Source organism: Microtus oregoni, unplaced genomic scaffold, assembly GCF_018167655.1.
Source record: "Microtus oregoni isolate MIOR12 unplaced genomic scaffold, Mior012 000038F_ref0000394, whole genome shotgun sequence".
Lineage (NCBI taxonomy): Eukaryota > Metazoa > Chordata > Mammalia > Rodentia > Cricetidae > Microtus > Microtus oregoni.
Genome location: NW_024543097.1, coordinates 12422486 through 12440224, shown reverse-complemented (window position 1 = coordinate 12440224; position 17739 = coordinate 12422486). Strand labels below are relative to the sequence as shown.

Genomic DNA, 17739 nt, shown 5'->3' with positions numbered 1-17739 from the left:
CCCGTTCCCTGGCCAGGTGCCTTTTACCCGGGTTTGGGGTGGGGGTTGGGTGTAGGATGGGGCGGGGTGGGAGGGTAGGACTGTGTGTGAAAGGAAGTGTCCTTTGAGAGGATTCTTCTCCAGGCTTCCAAACCATGATCCAGAGTTCAAAACACGAAACACGGCTTGCCAGTGACTAAGAGACGCTAGGCTGCTTCACTGCACATAAAATAGACAGCGGGGCTTTTAACGTTGCTAGTTTTTTTTTTTTTTAATTGTAAACTTAAAACAGTGGCATTGAATTGGGATTTATACCTTCTTTGTTTAACTAATTTTTCACTCATTTTAGTTTCTTTCTAGCTAGTAACTGTTAGTTCTTATATGGGCGACAACACTGTTGGAGTGAAAATGGATAAAAGGAAACGTATTCTTAACGTGGCTCTAGTCCTGGTTCAGTTTCTTGTGTATTAAACGCTAAGAGGAAGGCTGTGAATTGGGCGCTTACGTAAATGAACCTGAAACTCTGTGTCCTCAGATTATTAAATCTAGAGGTAGGAATATAATTCCACATCACAAAATATTCATCCCATGCAGCTTTGCATAAAATATTATCTTTCTGATTGGTCTCCAGTTAATATGCAATTGTAGTTTTTGCAGTAATTTAGAGGAAGAAAGACCCAATTCAGAGTAAAAGGGAATACTTGATTAGTCTATTGTATAAGAGCAATAAAAGCTAATTTACTGTTATATTGCTCAATATTGAAAGCTGCAAGAAACTCTCTCCGTTCTTTATTCATTAATTATGCTATATTGTAGCAGTATTAGTATCAATTATAGACAAGTTTTATGGAAGGCTTTTACGTTGACATCTCTGAGTTGTGTTTTGCCTCACGTAAGTATCTTTGACATATTTTCTACCTGATTGTTGAAGGGCGAATGAAGTGTTGAAGGCAGAGTGGTTGAATCAGTCACCGTAGTTTCTCTATGAAAATTCTTGTGATAAACTGTCTTTGGAATTCAGGTATCTCTGTTAGTAGCAAGTTCCAGCTGTTGGAAATGCGTAGTTGTACTATTGATGAGAAAATAGTAGGCCATCTTAGTTTGCCTTTTATGCTAGTTTATGGGGTTTGTTTTTGTTTTTAATTAATGTTGGAGGTTTTACGCTGTCCAGAGTGCCTCAGTTTTGTTCATACGCAAGTAATTGACCTTTGCTAAAATTCAGGCAAGAGGGACATGTGACATTTGAAAGGCGATAATTCTAAGTGAGCCCTTCAGGGAGTTTTAGTGCTCCTTGTTCTTTCTCCACATATATGATCATGACACAGAAGTCCATTTGCTTTGACATCTGTGAATTCAGGTTAATCTTGTGCTTTGTAGGTAGATAGAGAATGTTAAATCAAGCATTGTGATACGAGTTGATAAATCAGCATTGTGATCTTTAGTTTTTGCAAAGCAGTAGCTTTAGCTCTCAGGCTGTGTGTGCCTCCCAATCTCTATGACAGAGCACCACAGTTTCTATGACTGAGTGGCTTCCAAGAACCAGGCTAGAGACTGGAAGGTTTTTGACCTCTCCCCTTGGCTTTTGGCTTTAATGACCTTCTTCCTCATCTTCCTGGCCAGGTTTCTCTGTATCTGCCTGGGTCCTAATATTATTTCAGATTAAGAACCCTCTTCCTTACTTTATTTTCCATGAATTAACCATTTAAAGACCTTATCTCCAATACAGTCACATTCTGAGGCAGGAGGAGTTATGACTTCGTCTGTCAGAGAAATAAAACCTTTTTAAATTTTGCCTTTCCCTCATTTGTACAAATGGTCAAGGCCAGGCTGTTGATAGAAAAACAAAAAACTACCAAGTACTCTATTATTCTTCAGGTTCTGTGTTACATCTTCCAAGCTCAGTCTTGAGTACTCACATCTTCAAACTCAAGAGTGTTGGGATGGATACCCTCATTTAGGAGTAGACTGCTATTTCTTTGCTCCTCTCTGGGAATCCAGGTATAGGTCCTGGCCCTGTGCCAGGCTTGGTTAGTACCCTGGTAAAATATGGTGGGATTCCTTGCACACCACTCTTGAACAAGAGATGTTGGGGTTTTGCTGAAGGCAAAGGCATTTTAGGCTAACATGGGAAAGTTATTTCATCCAGAAAGCATTCTTTGATGACAAACCAGCTCAAATGTACCCTAGGTTGAGAAAGTCTTAGGAAGAAAACTTGACATTGTATTCCTGTTCGGCTCCTCGTGACACACCTGAATATCGCAGGTGCCCAACAACTGGGAGAGATTCTCACAGCTGCAGTACCCTTTTCAGACGGATCTGTTTCAGAAAACCCTGTTAAAACAAGCGGATCATATGCTCTTCCCCATCAAGGGCTTTCTCTTTTCTTTTTTCCCTAGCAAGCACAATATCGGCTGAGTGTTAAGTTAATCATAGACAAACAGAAGTACTGTTTGGACTCACTCCCCTTCATGTCTCTTGAATGTATGGATTTTGGTAGCAGCTAGACAGTAGTCCAGCTTAGAAGTAGCAGCTCTCCTCCCTTTAAGATTGTAGACATGGGAACATATCATCCTCCACAGGGTCCACTCTGTCTGTCACCAGTCTGTGTAATTGGTGGCCACGTGGATCGTAGCCTTGGGCATTTTAGTCATCCATCTGGTAGACCTGTGCTTGAACTGCGAGTCTTGTTAATGTTTCCTGTTATGTCAAGTCTAATGATTTGGGGGAATAGTTTCCAAGTTATTTGGGGAGTAGTAGGATAAATTAGGGAACCAAGTTCTCTTCTGGGGGGAAAACATTAACATGTTCACATTTGCCGTTTATTTAGTGACTTTGCGCTCCTAGACAATTGCATGATGGGAGCAAACGCCTGTGTTTGGGCAGAATGCTGTGTTCAGTATTCTTATCAGCTCTAATCACTGTATGCTTTGCTGGGAATGTCAGGGCCTCGTTTGAATTTGCCTTGCTTTGTTTTAGTTTTCACTTATTGGGTGGGTGGGGCTTTCTGAAGTATGATGAAAGGGTGCAATTCTAATCCCAAATTATGAGAATACTTGTTAGTACTATTTAGATTTTTAAATCTAGGATAAAAAAGTCCAAGCCTAGCACTAAGTAATTGAATTTATTCCTAAATAAAGTAGACTTTTTTTTAAAAAAGGCTTAGTTCATTATTTTCCTTTATGTCTGAATTTTTGTGAATGTCTGAATATTTCATCATTTCAATGGCAGTAGGTTTTTATTTCCCTGTCAACTAAAAGAGAATTTCATTAATTAAGCACACTTTTAAGTCCGCTTTTAAGGTGTGGGTTTTACTTGAACAAAAGAGCTAAGGGTATCCAATAGTAATTCGGTGGAACGGGACTAAGTTGCAATCAGCCATATCAACTGTACCTTTGTGGTGTATTTGTGTTTTGATTTAGGTTGGTTGAAGACTTTCAATGACTACTTTAGAGACAAGACTCAGTATATTTTTAATAACATGGTCCTAAAGCTGAAAGAAGACTCAAGCAGGAAGTTTATATGGGCTGAGACCTCTTACCTTTCAAAATGGTGGGATATTATAGATATTCCGAAGAAGGAAGCTGTTAAAAGGTTTGTCTCAATTTTTTTTAATTTAGTAATATTAAAGATCCATAACAAATGTAGAATATTTAGAAGGTGAACATTTAGCTTTTTTTTTTTTTTAGGTTCACTTTTAGCTTTGTAGCTGAACTTGAGTATGATCCCCATCTTGTTTGCATTGATTTTAGTCTATCCCTGAGAAAGGAATGCTCGGTCTTTCCACTGAAATCTGTATGTTCATCGCTGTCCTAGAAATGGGCTTGATAGGTCAAAGGAATTGTTATTGTAAGGACCTTTCAGAACGGCCATTGCCCAGTTTTCTAAATACAGATGTGCCAGTGTCTGCCTCTTTTCACTATTTAATTTTTGAAAACTATGGCTAACCTATCTGAATAATAATTTGCTTTTATGTTTTTGCCAATAATTTTCTCATATGAACAAAGGTAGTTGGTTCTGGGTTTTGTTTTGGGAGCTTGGCGTGTACTCTTTTTTACTAATTTGTAGGGATATATCTGTTTGAAGATTTTATTTCTAATTAGTTCATGATAGACAGATCAATTTTTTATGAAGTCAAATTGTTAATCTTTTTTCTTTTGCTGTTTTGTCTGCTGCCAGAGTTAGGTCTTCCTCAACCCACAGTTAAGGTAAATAGTTCATTTTTTATCCCCCATGTTAATCTATTTTTTTTAATCCTCAGTTCCAAAACCCTTACTTAATGATTTAAAAGTTGGTCTTTGGGGAGGCTCTCTGATCCAAGTGCATTTGTTCTGAAGAGTTAGGCATTGTCCGGGATTACTGCTCACTGTCCCTGTAGAGCTCTTGATAAAGTAGTCACTGCTCTGAGTATTGCCAGTCGTGACAGATACTCCTCTCTGCGGCTCTATGAAGTAGGCTCTTGCTGTACAGTCCAGGGCACTGGCTCACTGAGGGGTCACTGAGCTGTAGGTGACAGGACTGGTGGTCCTGCCCAGGCTGTCCACCTGCTGAGTCCTTTGTATACATGGCACTTCTTTGAGGGTGTTTTCTTTTAAAACTCTTTTTATTTATTTATTTATTATTATTATTGTTATTGTTGTTGTTATTATTATTATTATTTTATGTGCACTGGTGTTTTGCCTGCATGTATATCCGTTTTGCGACGGTGTTGGAGTTACAGACAGTTCTGTGAGCTGCCATGTAGGTGCTCGACATTGAATCTGGGTCCTCGGAAGAGCAGTCGGTGCTCTGAACCACTGAGCACATCTCTCCAGCTCACTTCTCTGAGTTGTAATGTGTCCATCTTTTTCTACTGATAGAAAGTGTCATCGTTAGTGTACTAAAATATTCACAGGCTTGGGCTTTCTGATCTGTTTGATGGATTCTGATGACTTTTGTCTAAAATTATTGGAATTTTATAGTGTTTTAAAAACTGGCAGTTTAAATCTTGTCTTTCTGTATTCAAAAGCCTTTTAATGAGTAACAGTTTAATTTTCCCAAAGGGGTTTAGAATTAATTTAAGTTTCTTCCTACCTCATCAGAAAGTATCTTTAGATTTTAATAGATTGACACGAACATTTGAGGATGATTTGAGGAAAATTGATGACTATCATATTCATTGGAGGGTATTTTTTTTTCTCACTGGTAACAGGCTCACATGGTTGGTTAGGAGAGGGACACAGGTTTCGAGGACAGGGGAATAAATAGACCGGAGAGCTACCGTGGTCATAGGAGAAGCCACTCTTCCTCCATAGGCGAGTGCTGCCATAGCAACCAGGGTCGACAGGATCCAGTTAACACAAGAGAATCTGCAATCTGCAATTCCAAAGTGTTATGTAATGTATCTTGACTTTCTAAGTGGAAATATTAGCAATGCTTTAGATTAACATCGTGTTCTAGCTCCTTCACATGTGGGACAGAGGGGAGAACAGACAGAGACATGCAAACATGGAGAGGAAAGGCGGGAGGAGAGAGAGAGCACCAAACAGCATACTGAATCCATAGATTAGATCTAGCTACCCTTTGGTACCTCTTAAAAATCTGGACTCTCAGAAAGTTACATAGAACTGGTGAAGGCTCTATGAATTCTTAACTCTTAAGAACTAAGATTTAAGAAGGTGTTTGTTTGTTTACATCTTGCTCACTGATACATATTTTCTAAAATATAAGAGAAATTTTATGGAAATTGCTTAAATTTGATGAGTTTATCCCATTTATAGTTATTTTTTTGTTTTCAGAATTGATTATCTGATTTTTAAAATTCATTTTAAAATTAGACTGGTGAAAACTTTTCATTCTTTTTCTTTTGCCAGTTTTGCCGGTTCCCATAACGCCCAGAATGAATTTGTAGTTTGCTGGGTATTACCCTCTTTCTTTTCTTCTTTTTCTCTTTCATGATTCTTTCTCCCTGCTTACACTAGTGCTAAGCGGACAGGCCATTTATCCCAATAGACAGTACACTTCTGCCTGCTTTCCCTTTAGCACTACTTTAACTAACTAATGTTGTCTCCCCCCGCCCCCATTTTCTCATTCTATTATTCCTAACTACTCAGCAGCTGTAGTTGTGGCTTTTTTTTTTTTCTGACTTGAATGCTAGAGAATACTTCACAACTTGAAGTGCTATTTTTCCAAGTTACATTTGTTTCTAGTCAGCTTGAATCTCTAGTGGTCTGAGAATGTGGACTCTATTAGCTTCATTCTTTTGTGCCACCTCAGTATATGACCAGCGTTGAGCCTTATATTGGTACCTGAAGAGGGGAGTGTGTTAAGCTGCATTTTGATGAGTATGTGTTTTATAATTATTGTTCTCACCTGGGTACAATCAGGTCTTCTGCTGGGCCACATAACCATTCCTAAATTATGCAAAATTGCACAATGCAAGGACAGGGGTTGTGGAAAAAATACGTAAGGGCGAGATGGCTGAATATTCAATAATTTCCTTAATGACCCACACGAAAGAACCCAGAAAGGGACGCCCAATAAAGGTACCAGTCCAGTTTGCCTATGTAGAGTCAATTGGGTAAGAGTTGCATACCTGTTATGAAAAAACATGTCAACTCATTTTGTATCAGATCTGGAGTGTGCTCGTGGATGTGGGTGTCCCGCCTGAGGAGGACAGAGCGATGTTATTGTGAAATTGTGGCAAGTGTGTTCTCTGAGATCCATTGTAATGTTGCACAGAGAGTGTGTGCATGACTTGCATCATGATGAGCCGAGGGAGCTGGTTGATACCCACGTGTGTAACCCTGCAGGCCTGGGTTCAGCTAGGCACAGTCATCGCCTTCATCTACTGCTTCACAGGGAATACATCGTACAAAGGCATTGCAAGTTTTTTCACTGATTGGATCAATCATCACTTTAGAACAAATTTCATTTTTTCCTCCATTGATTTGCTTGTTTTTTGGTTTTATGTGTTGTGTGCGCCCGTGGGCATGCAGAGGTCAGAGGACAAACCATGGGAATTACTTCTCTCCATCATGGTTCCTAGAGATGTAACTTAGACCACCAGTCTTGACAGTAAGCATTCTACACACTGAACTATCTCTCCAGCCTAGATTGTCATTTCGAAAGCAAGTATTCATAGCAGAACTGACAGGATTTATTTGGTACTGTTTTCTTGCTAGCTTCCCTTGTCTCCTTTTTTTCCTTTCTTCCTTTTGCTCACTCCATCCATCCATCCATCCATCCACCCACCTACCAGGCAGTCCTGAAAGTCAGGTATAGGGCAGCAATTGAAAAGCTCTGGGCGCTCCCTGGCTATATTGATTCTTCAAGAATCAATCGTCTGGTTCAGCATTGAAGAGCTGGTTTTTCCTTTGAATGACTAGTATGGCTGTCACTACCCCTTTGTTGTTACTTTTGACTGGAAGGGCAGCCAGTTTGGAATGGTAAGTGTGGAAAGACTGCCTGGGTTCAAATCCTGACAATCTTCGTTACTTTTGGGCACGTCACTTAATTTTTCTGTGTTGTGGTGTGTTTGTCAAATGCATTTAACATTGGGGTCAAGCCTGTTGGGTTTTTATGAGGATTGAATTACTATAAATATGATGATTAACATTTCTTTTATTATTTTTGAAGTGCTGAGAATTGAACCCAGGGCTTCTTACATACTGGACAAGTCCTTTGCTACAGACCTATATATATCCCTAGCCTGACAGAGACTTAAAAAATTCACAATAAATATTCATGGTTCTTATTTTTGAAACTTTTATTTTCTATTTGGGCTATTTTTCTTGGACACTTTATAGAATTTTTAGTTCTGAAGTCTTTGAATGTATTCATGTTTTAATAGGAAGTTAATTATAAATTTATTTTTCTGTTCTGTTTTTAAAAAGCTGGCTTATATAATGCTTCATTGAGGATTTTCTGTGCCCAGATGCTCTTTAGTATTTAAAACATGAAACTCTAAGTTCTCATCAAGTTACCTATCCAAGTGCATAGACCTTTTCATTGTTTTCCATTGGTAGCTCGATTTCTTCAACATGTGTGTGCTGCAGTCCTCAGTGTGTGTGTGCTGCAGTCCACAGCATGTGTGTGCTGCAGTCCACAGCATGTCCTGCAATCCTCAGCATGTGTGCTGCAGTTCTCAGCGTGTGTGTGCTGCAGTTCTCAGTGTGTGTGTGCTGCAGTCCTCAGCATGTGTGCTGCAGTCCTCAGTGTGTGTGTGCTGCAGTCCTCAGCGTGTGTGCTGCAGTCCTCAGCATGTGTGCTGCAGTCCTCAGTGTGTGTGTGCTGCAGTTCTCAGCATGTGTGCTGCAGTCCTCAGTGTGTGTGCTGCAGTCCTCAGCATGTGTGCTGCAGTCCTCAGCATGTGTGCTGCAGTCCTCAGCGTGTGTGCTGCAGTCCTCAGTGTGTGTGTGCTGCAGTCCTCAGCATGTGTGCTGCAGTCCTCAGTGTGTGTGTGCTGCAGTCCTCAGCGTGTGTGCTGCAGTCCTCAGTGTGTGTGTGCTGCAGTCCTCAGTGTGTGTGTGCTGCAGTCCTCAGCGTGTGTGCAGCAGTCCTCAGCATGTGTGCTGCAGTCCTCAGTGTGTGTGTGCTGCAGTCCTCAGCATGTGTGCTGCAATCTTCAGCATGTATTGCTGCAACCCTCAGTATGGGTGTGCTTCAGTCCTAAGCATGTATATTCTGCAGTCCTCAGCATGCATGTGTGCTGCAGTCCTCAGCATATGCTGCAGTCCTCAGCATGTGTGTGCTGCAGTCTTCAGCATGGGTGTGCTGCAGTCCTCAGCATGTGTGCTGCAGTCCTCAGCATGGATGTGCTGCAGTCCTCAGCATGTATGTGCTGCAGTCCTCAGCATGTGTGTGCTGCAGTCCTCAGCATGGGTGTGCTGCAGTCCTCAGCATGTGTGTGCTGCAGTCCTCAGCATGTGTGTGCTGCAGTCCTCAGCATGTGTGTGCTGCAGTCCACAGCATGTGTGCTGCAGTCCTCAGCATGGGTGTGCTGCAGTCCTCAGCATGGGTGTGCTGCAGTCCTCAGCATGGGTGTGCTGCAGTCCTTAGGTGAATACTGCTGTTGCCCCATTTGTCTCAGAACCTCACTGCTTGACTCCCTGAGTTTAGCTTATTTTCTATATTCGTCTCAGTGTTCATTTCCTGCATTTGTGTGCTCTTTCTCAAGGGTCTCCTCCCCACCCCCAGTTCTTTACTGAGTCTTTCTCTTCCTTACTTCGAATGCTTTGCCTTAACTTTAATTATGCATTTATGTTCATTCTTGAGTGTGAACAGGTTTATCCATAGCTTGAATTTGTTGGCAAAATTCAGTCTAAAGTGCTTAACAGCTCTTGCTTCTCTGTTCAAATGGTGCCAGTTTTTTGTTTTTGTTTTTTTCTGTATTTATCACATGACTTCAGCTGTTTGTTTTGGGAAATGGTCAGGTAAGATCTGGACTGTTACTATATTAGTTTTCAGGACTTTGACTCCTGAGGCAGATGAAGGTTGAGAAATGGAAGGGAGCAGACAAGCCAAGTCTGTACTGCCCTGTTTGGGTGTGGTCCTGTGGACCGTCCTGACCTCATCCTCCCCCAGCCCAGCCGTCATTGAACCTGGAAGTTTAGCTTTGCCCTTGATGGTTTGTGCCCAGGAATGTTCTCCCAAGACATTTTCTTCTGAGAAAGCTGGATGGCATCCGTCCATTGCAGTTTTTGAGTCAGGATTCTGGCAGTGGGTCAGAGGCCATGGCAGTTGGGGAGCTGGACAGGTGAGATGACCTGGGGAGGAAATGCTTCTCTGTGCCACTTTTGTCTTTTCCACTTTTGTCTTTTCTTCGGTGAAGCCGCTGAGTCCTGAGCCTGGCCTGACTTTCTGTATCTGTCATTTCTGTGTTTGGGTGTCACCTGGAGGCTCGGTGGGAGATGTAGGTAGGCTGTGTGCCCTCAGTGAGTCAGGCGGAATCTAGGTTCTTTAGGACTGTGCTTGCTGTCTGCTGTGTTTGGCAATGTGCACATGGGGTTCAGGTGCTGCACGCTGTGAAGCTGGGACCTCTAGGAATGTCGATTTCCTCAGCTGGTGGAGGGAAGGCTGAGGCCCTTGGGCTGAGGAGGAACTAGTCTCAGGGAGAGACTTTGTCCTGTACAGATCTGACAGCTTCCCACAAGGAAATCAGCAAACACTGTTCAGGGGGCCTTTGTTTTATTTTGGCTCTAACAGCAGGAAGGCTTTCTCTCTCTAGTTCTGGACATCCTCTAGAGAAATCCATTTTCCTTCACTAATTACCCTTTTTCTAATTGTTTTTGAAATACAGAGAAACCAAGGTGGTAGGTTTTTGGGTTGTACCTGGTAACAGCATGCAAGGGGAGAAAGGTCCTGACTGTTAGCTTTCTTGCAGTCTACAAAATAGGAGCTACAGTCCACAAAATAGGGGCTACACCAGAGCCTCCAAGAGTCCTCATTGACGCAGAGGACTCTGTCCAGTTTTCCGTACAGTCAGCAGTGGGCTCAGAGTCAAATCTGTGTTACTTCCGTACGCTATGAGAAATGCCGCCAACTTCGTGGCATTTGCACGGTCCCTTCTCGATTCTTCCCTGTGTGTTTTTGTCTGCTTGTTGTTCACTTAATTTAGACTGAACTATTGAAAAGTGTTACTATTTTTGATTTGTGCAAAACTGCCAGTTTCATATGATTCAACTCAGTGTTTAAGACAGTGTTTAAGATGGTAGTTGGGGGTAGGATTCAGATTAGAACCCAGCTCTCAGTCTCTTCATCTTGTGCAAGCTTCGGTGTATCTTGTAGAAGCTGCTTCTTTGGCCGTGGGAAGTAAAGGATTTGATGAGTGGTGATGCCATTTTGCTAGGCAGTGTGGTGTGTGTGTGTGTGTGTGTGTGTGTGTGTGTGTGTATTAATTACAGCTGTTTCAGAAAACTGAGTTTCGGTTTTCCTTAAGTTTGTTGAAATTCTCTTCTGGCTATGACTACTCACTTGTGTTCCATTATGCCATCTGACTATGGATCTAGAGCCCTGGTTCCCATCCTTCCTGATACAGTTCCTTGTGTTGTCGTGACCCCAACCGCGAGATTACTTTTATTGCTACCTCATAACTGTCATTTTGCTACTATTATGAATTATAATGTAAATACCTGTGTTATCTGATGGTCTTAGGACCCACAGATTGAGAAATGCTAACCTAGAGCAGTTGCATTTAATTTTCTTACTTGAACAGAGTGCCCATAGTGCTTGTTGTGTAAACATAGGCCACATCTGTGCCTTTTGTAGCAAACTTAACACATCTTTAGATTTTTGTTTTCATTATTTAAAATTCTTAACTAGTGCTAAGTAGGTGACTGATAAGATTTTTTTGATGCCTGCTAAAATGTTTAAACAGTGCCCCCCCCCCCCCATGAAGATAAATGTATAAAGCTGCTGCCCCACAGGCCTCTGGATGCTAACAGAGTCCCTTGAAGCCTTCCTTGTCCCCAGAAGAAAAGCAGCTGATGCGGGGGGGGGGGGGGGGGGGGGATTTAGCAGAAGCAGCAGAAGTGGTCCTGGGAACAACTCTTACCAATGATTTGTTGCCTTCTTTCCCCATAGCTTCATAAACCTTTAAAGATGAGAATCAAGTTAACTAAGGAGAGATCCATGCAAATAACATTGAGCTTTTTATTGCTTTTTATAATTCAGAATAATCTAATCCATTACGGTCACAGTGCCCCCTTGGAACATGTGTCTGGAGGACTTAGAAGAAACTTCCGTCCATTAAGTCATCAGCGTGTTTTCTGTCTGTGCTTGTTTTGTTTACTTTTCTGGCTTCACATTGGGATATTCTGGGCCATATGTGGTTATGTACTACATGCTGTCTGCACCCATTGAAAAGCAGGCCAGCTGGATGATGTTTGGTTCTCTTGAACTTCCTGCCTGGGCCCGGAGACAGTGGAATGGCCTTTGGGCTGCATCTGCTCCTGCTGTCACGGGCAGTGTTTAGTGCAGAAACTCACTGGGTGCCTGGAACCGGGAACATTGTGTGTTTACTCATGACCAGCCTCACCGTGGGTTTGTTTTGGTTGGTGTGAAATTGTATTTCATGTCTGCTGCCCACTGTTCAGTGTAGACGTTGTAATTTGCCATATTTGTAGGTTTATTGTTATTTTTTTCAAGGAGGCATATCTATCCATCTAATATTTTAGGCCTCCTGTTACATTTATCCAGCCTTGTACTTAAGCGAACATTTCATTGAGCGCAGAAATATTTGCCGCTACTTGCTTAAATACTAAGATTTTAGTGGATACACACTTTGGGTTTTCCCAGAAGAATGGGCCATTAATGCTCTTACACCGACTCATTTATTACACGTTTATAGAGGTCGGGTTTTATGGTGTCTAACCAAAGGCTGCTGTAAAATCTCCAGAGCAGTGTGAAGTCCGTGTGTCTTGTGAAGTCTAGAGTCAGCTGCAGATTTGAATTGTTCTTAGAGCATGTGGCCTTTCATCAGAGACCAGAGCACTGCTGACAGGAAGCAGCTGGTTTCCTGGGTTCTTCCTCTGCTCAGGTCCTCACCTGTTGAGGGGACACTGTACCTCACCTTTATCACTTCTCTTTATTCATGATGGCTGTGTTTGTTGTTGTTGTTGTTGTTTTTGTGTGCGTGTTTGTTTTTGTTTGTTTTGTTTTGAGACAGGTTCTCCCAGTGTAACCCCGGTCGTGTCGTCCACTGAGGTCAGGCTGGCCTTGAGCTCTTAGAGATCTGTCCACCTCTGCCTCCAGGGTCCTGTTGCCTAGCATCTTAAGTACTTCTGGGTCCAAAGCCCAGTAATGATCTGGTAGGAGAATCCCAGACCCGTTGAGTGTGCTGTGTGCCAGGCATGTTAAATACTCAGAGCTCTCTGACTTTCCTTGGTGGGGCTCTCTGTTACCCTCCCACTAGGAATGGAGAAAGGATCAGGGTGGCGCAGATGCCCTTGAACTCAGTGCTCTTGACCTCTGTGGCTCCTTGTTTTTCAACCTGCCTTCAGACTGTGACCAATTAGGTCCAAATCCTTGTCAGTTCTGCCTAGTCAGCAATCCTGCCACTTCCTGTGCCTTCTGTGTCACCAACAGTTTTCTTGCCATGTTCCCTCTGTGCTCTAAGGTGTTCAGTGACACACAAGTTCAAAAGTGCAACCATTGTGTTCTTGCTCAGCTTTCTGCCTTTGTCCCTGATTGCCTCCCATCTTAAATTCTGCCCCTAGGCATGCCTCAGTAATTTCCAGGCCAGCATGGCATCCCTAGCCACTGATGGCCTCATACACACATTGTTGTTTTATACATTGGGTAATTTCATATCTAATCTTTCCCATGACTCAGGTAAAATATTACCTCATCCCAGAAGCCTTCCCCTGTTTACTGTGCTATTCATCCAACAAATATTTACTGTGCTAAGATCCAAGGTAAGCCCTCAGGGAAGAGGCAAAGCGCAGTTAAACACACCCCTGTAAGAAACCGTTGTTTTCAGTGGAATTTGGAGGCTTGTAGTATTCAGGATGAAACCGGAGAGTGACTAAAACTGGCTAGCGAGAAGAGAGTGTCAGAGGACAGGGATGGAATTCCAGGTTCTGAGGAGAAGGCCAAAGATTAGCGAGAACATGGCATCTCAGACGCCTGCAAGTTGGTCAGCAGGGAGGATATTGCAGAGGCTGGCGGTTACGGTGTAAAAAGTGAATGGCAGCAAAGGTCAGGGACAGTGTGCAGCACCTGGGACACTCGGGTGGCTTGCTGGGAGGAGCTTAAAGAGGGTGACTTCTCAAGAGTTTTCCAAATGAACACGCATGATACGTGTGAGGTGCTGGTCTAGAAACTGACCTGAGAGGAATGAAATCATGCTCACAAAACGATTTGTGCTTACATTTCCACAGTAGACTGGAGATAGTTCAAATGTCCGTCAACAAGATAATGGATTAAAAAGATAGAACACTACTTGGCAATAAAAGATGAATTAATGAAATCTACATCTTTTTTGGATTTTTTGAGACAGGGTTTCCCTGTGTAGTCCTGACTGTCCTGGAACTCACTGTAGACCAGGCTGGCCTTGAACTCACAGAGATCCTCCTGCCTCTCAAGTGCTGGAATTAAATAAAGGTGTGTGCCACCATGCCCAGCCTTGAAATGCATATCTTGAAGAACTTTTAGAAAGTTTCTTATGAGAGAAACTTGCTGAATTAATCACGGCCAACTGTGACCCAGTTGTTAACTTCCAGCTCCTTGCTAAGACAGAGCCTATCTTTTGTCTTAGTGTTAATTCTTGCTGACTTTTCCGAGTGCCTCTGGATCCATCTGCAGTCTGCAGCTGGACGAATCCTGGCGTTAGGATGTGTGAATACCTGTGTCCACATGTCTGCGGCATCATAGAATGTTGCGCAACCTTCTGATCTGTGTAACCTGATAGGGGAGACGTGGCAGGCCACTTTCATTCGGCTTGTGTTTCCTTCTGGACGAGGTGACATTTCTTTTTCTTTTGTAGAGCTCAGTTATTTCTGTCATCTCTGACACTTGTGCTTTGTTTGCCTCGAGTGTTATTGGTACCCCTTTCTTACGTTTTTGTACTGGTAGGAACCCCCTAAGTGTTAAATGTTTAACAGATAGAATTCCCGTTTGCCTGGAGCTTGTGCTCTATTGGAGGAAAAAGGCAGTAAACATGCAGATGTATAATTCGTTTAGGTTGTAAATGTTATGGAAGACGGTTGCTGAGCTTATGAAAGGTGATAGCTTCGTTGAAGTTTGGGTAGGATGTGATGGCTAATAGTGAACTCATTCCTCAGAGCTAGATAGACCAGTGTTAGCAGGGAAGATGTTCTAGGCTGCTAAGACATGACAAGCTGGGGGAGGAACGAGTCGATATGAAATAATGAAGGAATAATGGAGATGACTCATGTCTTCTTATTCTCTTATACTCAGTCTCTGATGTCTGGCATTCGGGGCATTAGAAAGTCCAGGGATCGAGGGTTATCATATGGAGTTTAAAAGAGTCCTGCTTGTGCTCCCCAACTAGATAGTACACACCTAGGGAGTGTGCATCGGTTGATCTGATTGGCAAAAGTCTTCAGGCATCAGTTGATTCTTTAGGAGACACCATCTTTTTTTTTTTTTTAACTTTTCCATTTAACTAATTTTGTATTTAAGAATGAAACCCAGGATGTCATCTTACATTATTTCATATTTCCCCCAATGCATAATTACAAATTCATCTCATTTTCTCATGTGAAATTAATTTGTGATTCTTTGAAGCTTGCTAAGTGATGCATTGTTTGCTACTAAGTTGTCTGTAACCATTTCCCCATTAGGGAGAAAAGCTCTTTGAGTGTCTCCTTCTGTGTGTGACCAAATTGCAAATGTCTGTCTGATGAGTCTACATGGAGGAAGACATGACACTCACTAAAAATGATTTACCACTTCTCGAGCATTGCAGTGAATTCTCAAGTCTAAGAGCTGTGTCTTGGGCCAAATGAGCAGTGACAGACACAGTCGGCTTATTTTTGATCAGTAATTTCTCTCACCGTTTTCTATGAAATTCCCCAGCACTGAAGGAGAGACTTGGATCTGTGGTTAGTGTCTTTTACCAGGCAGCTAGCGGCCATTGTAAAAAGTGAAGCGTGAGCTTTAGGTGATTTTGGAAGTTAGGGGCTGGCTTCTGGGCTGTCGGATTTGCTAGGTGTGTCTTCTCTGCTTATGTTTGCATGTAGGTCTCATGTTTACACGTTAGGATTATGGCATGTGCATTGGAAAGTCTGACAGACAGCAGAGAGCCTTTTAGCAGAGACTAAGTATAGACTTTATGTGGCCTTGTCTTGATTGTTTTCCTCTGCTTATCCAGATAATGCTTTATTTGGTCCCGTTGAACACTGAGTACATTGTATTTAAGTAAATATTTCTGTAGCTATAGGTGTTTCCCATAGTTCTTTTGAATATTGAAGTCTAGAAAGTACAGTCACAGTCTGTCTTATGAACTTTCACGTGACTGCAAACAGTAGGGACTGTAAGTGTGAGGCTGCTGTAGACCCACCGTTTGGCTGTACTTCTCTTGTTCTTGTTGACATGGTGAATGTATGAGTGATTGCGTGGCAGGTTCTTTTGTCTGCTTCGGTAAGGATTTATGTCAAACCAAACCTTCCTGACTGTGAGAAGCTTGGTTTGATAATCTGGTTTTTCCTATTCTTGTGGATGGCTCCCAGGCTCCCAGAGTAGGAAGACAGATGCTGCCACAGACTAGGTGGGTTTGCTAACCTGATTGAGCCTGTCCCCTGTCATAGCACTTAGGTTGGGACTGCATATTTAAGATTCACACTGTTTTCTTCTACTTAGTGTTTTGTCTTGTCTGGATAAAAGATGCTAAGATAAACTGAAACTGCTCTTCCTCTGGCCCGCTCTTGTTCTGGTCTGCTTATCGTTTTTCTTAAAGGCCTGCATGGACACAGTGTTGAGAAGTCCCTGGGTTTCCATACCATGATCTTAGTTTTCTCATGTGATCTTTTTTCTAATCACTCTGATGCCCGTATTAATGCCTGTATTTGAACAACTCGCTTCTCGGTTTTACCGTCTGACCCACTTTGTGTCTGTTCTGTCATAGTTACAGTGATGTTAGCACTTTTTACAAACTATAAGGGCAGGTTTTGCTGCTTGACTCTTTTCTAGATGTTTTTCATAGATTTATTTATCTTTAACATTTCTTATCAATTCCATTTCTGCTCATTTTCCTACCTGACCTTCGACTCTCTGTTCGATTTTCTTTTTAAAGACTTCTTGTCCATTCTGATTTCCTTTCCTTTCTGTCTGGGAAACTGATTTTTATTTATCCAGGAGACTTTCCCTGATCTAACTGGCCATTGCCGTCAACCCCCTTTGGAAACACTGCTGTTGTGGCCTGGCCCAGACTGAATTACGTTCATACTGCAAAGCGACTTCTCTCCCCTTGGTCTGATGTTTATTAGCATCACTCTGTTAAACACCTGGACCAGGGAACTCTGAGTCACCTTTGCGGTGTTACCAGTACTCATTTCTTCTTGTCCCAATCAGAGCCTGAGTTCTCGCAGATACGTTCTTAGGAACCTTATTTCCTCCTCTTCCATATTTTCTACCACTGTCTGCATTATTGAAACGCCATTCTAACCGACTTTATCCTTATTGATTTATTTTCTATGCAAGTCTGACCTAATTTGAACTACTTGTTAATTACTGGTGTTAAACGGAAAGTCTCATGAGCTGTTGCTCCAAAGCAGGCTTCTCAGAGTTGGGCGTGTAACTGCCTGTCTGATCCCTGTTCTCTTGTTGCCTGTATTATGTGGGTGGGAGGGAGAGAGGGCAAACGGCAGATAGGAATAAACAGGTACTTTTGGTTTGTGATAAAAGCCGTGTTGTCATACAGTGAGGAGGCAGGGGGGAGTGCTGACTTGCTCAGGGCCCCCTGGACACTTCTGGGTAAGTTATATTTGGGTTGAGACACCTAGGTAGTTAGAACCGTCTAGGTTGGATGAAGAGGAGCAGTATCAAATTGCTTGCTAACGTTTTAGTTAGAAAGAGGCCATCCTTATAGTACCCATTGTGTATTGGAAAATTTCTACAGTACGTGTTTGTTAGGATAGTGAAACAATGAAATCGAATGCATGTCCATATTTGATGGGCAGGGACTAAACTCCACTCTTTGCTTACAAGTCTGGTTATCAACTCAGAGTACCTTCAGAGTAGCAGCCAAGGCTTCCCAAGGAAGGGATGTGTTACTAACAAGTGCAGCTGGAGAAATCACCCTACTGAATATATTGCATAATG

At 42.3% G+C, this 17739-nt stretch overlaps 1 protein-coding gene across 2 annotated transcripts in view; it reads left to right on the top strand.

Moving 5' to 3' along the window:
* Positions 1-17739, top strand: part of Man2a1 (mannosidase alpha class 2A member 1) — a 170133-nt gene that overhangs the window by 36332 nt on the left and 116062 nt on the right. For both annotated transcript variants that reach the window (XM_041631797.1, XM_041631796.1), the window contains exon 4: positions 3399-3570. In XM_041631797.1, coding sequence (XP_041487731.1) covers positions 3399-3570 — 172 coding nt within the window. The remainder of the gene's footprint in view (positions 1-3398; positions 3571-17739) is intronic.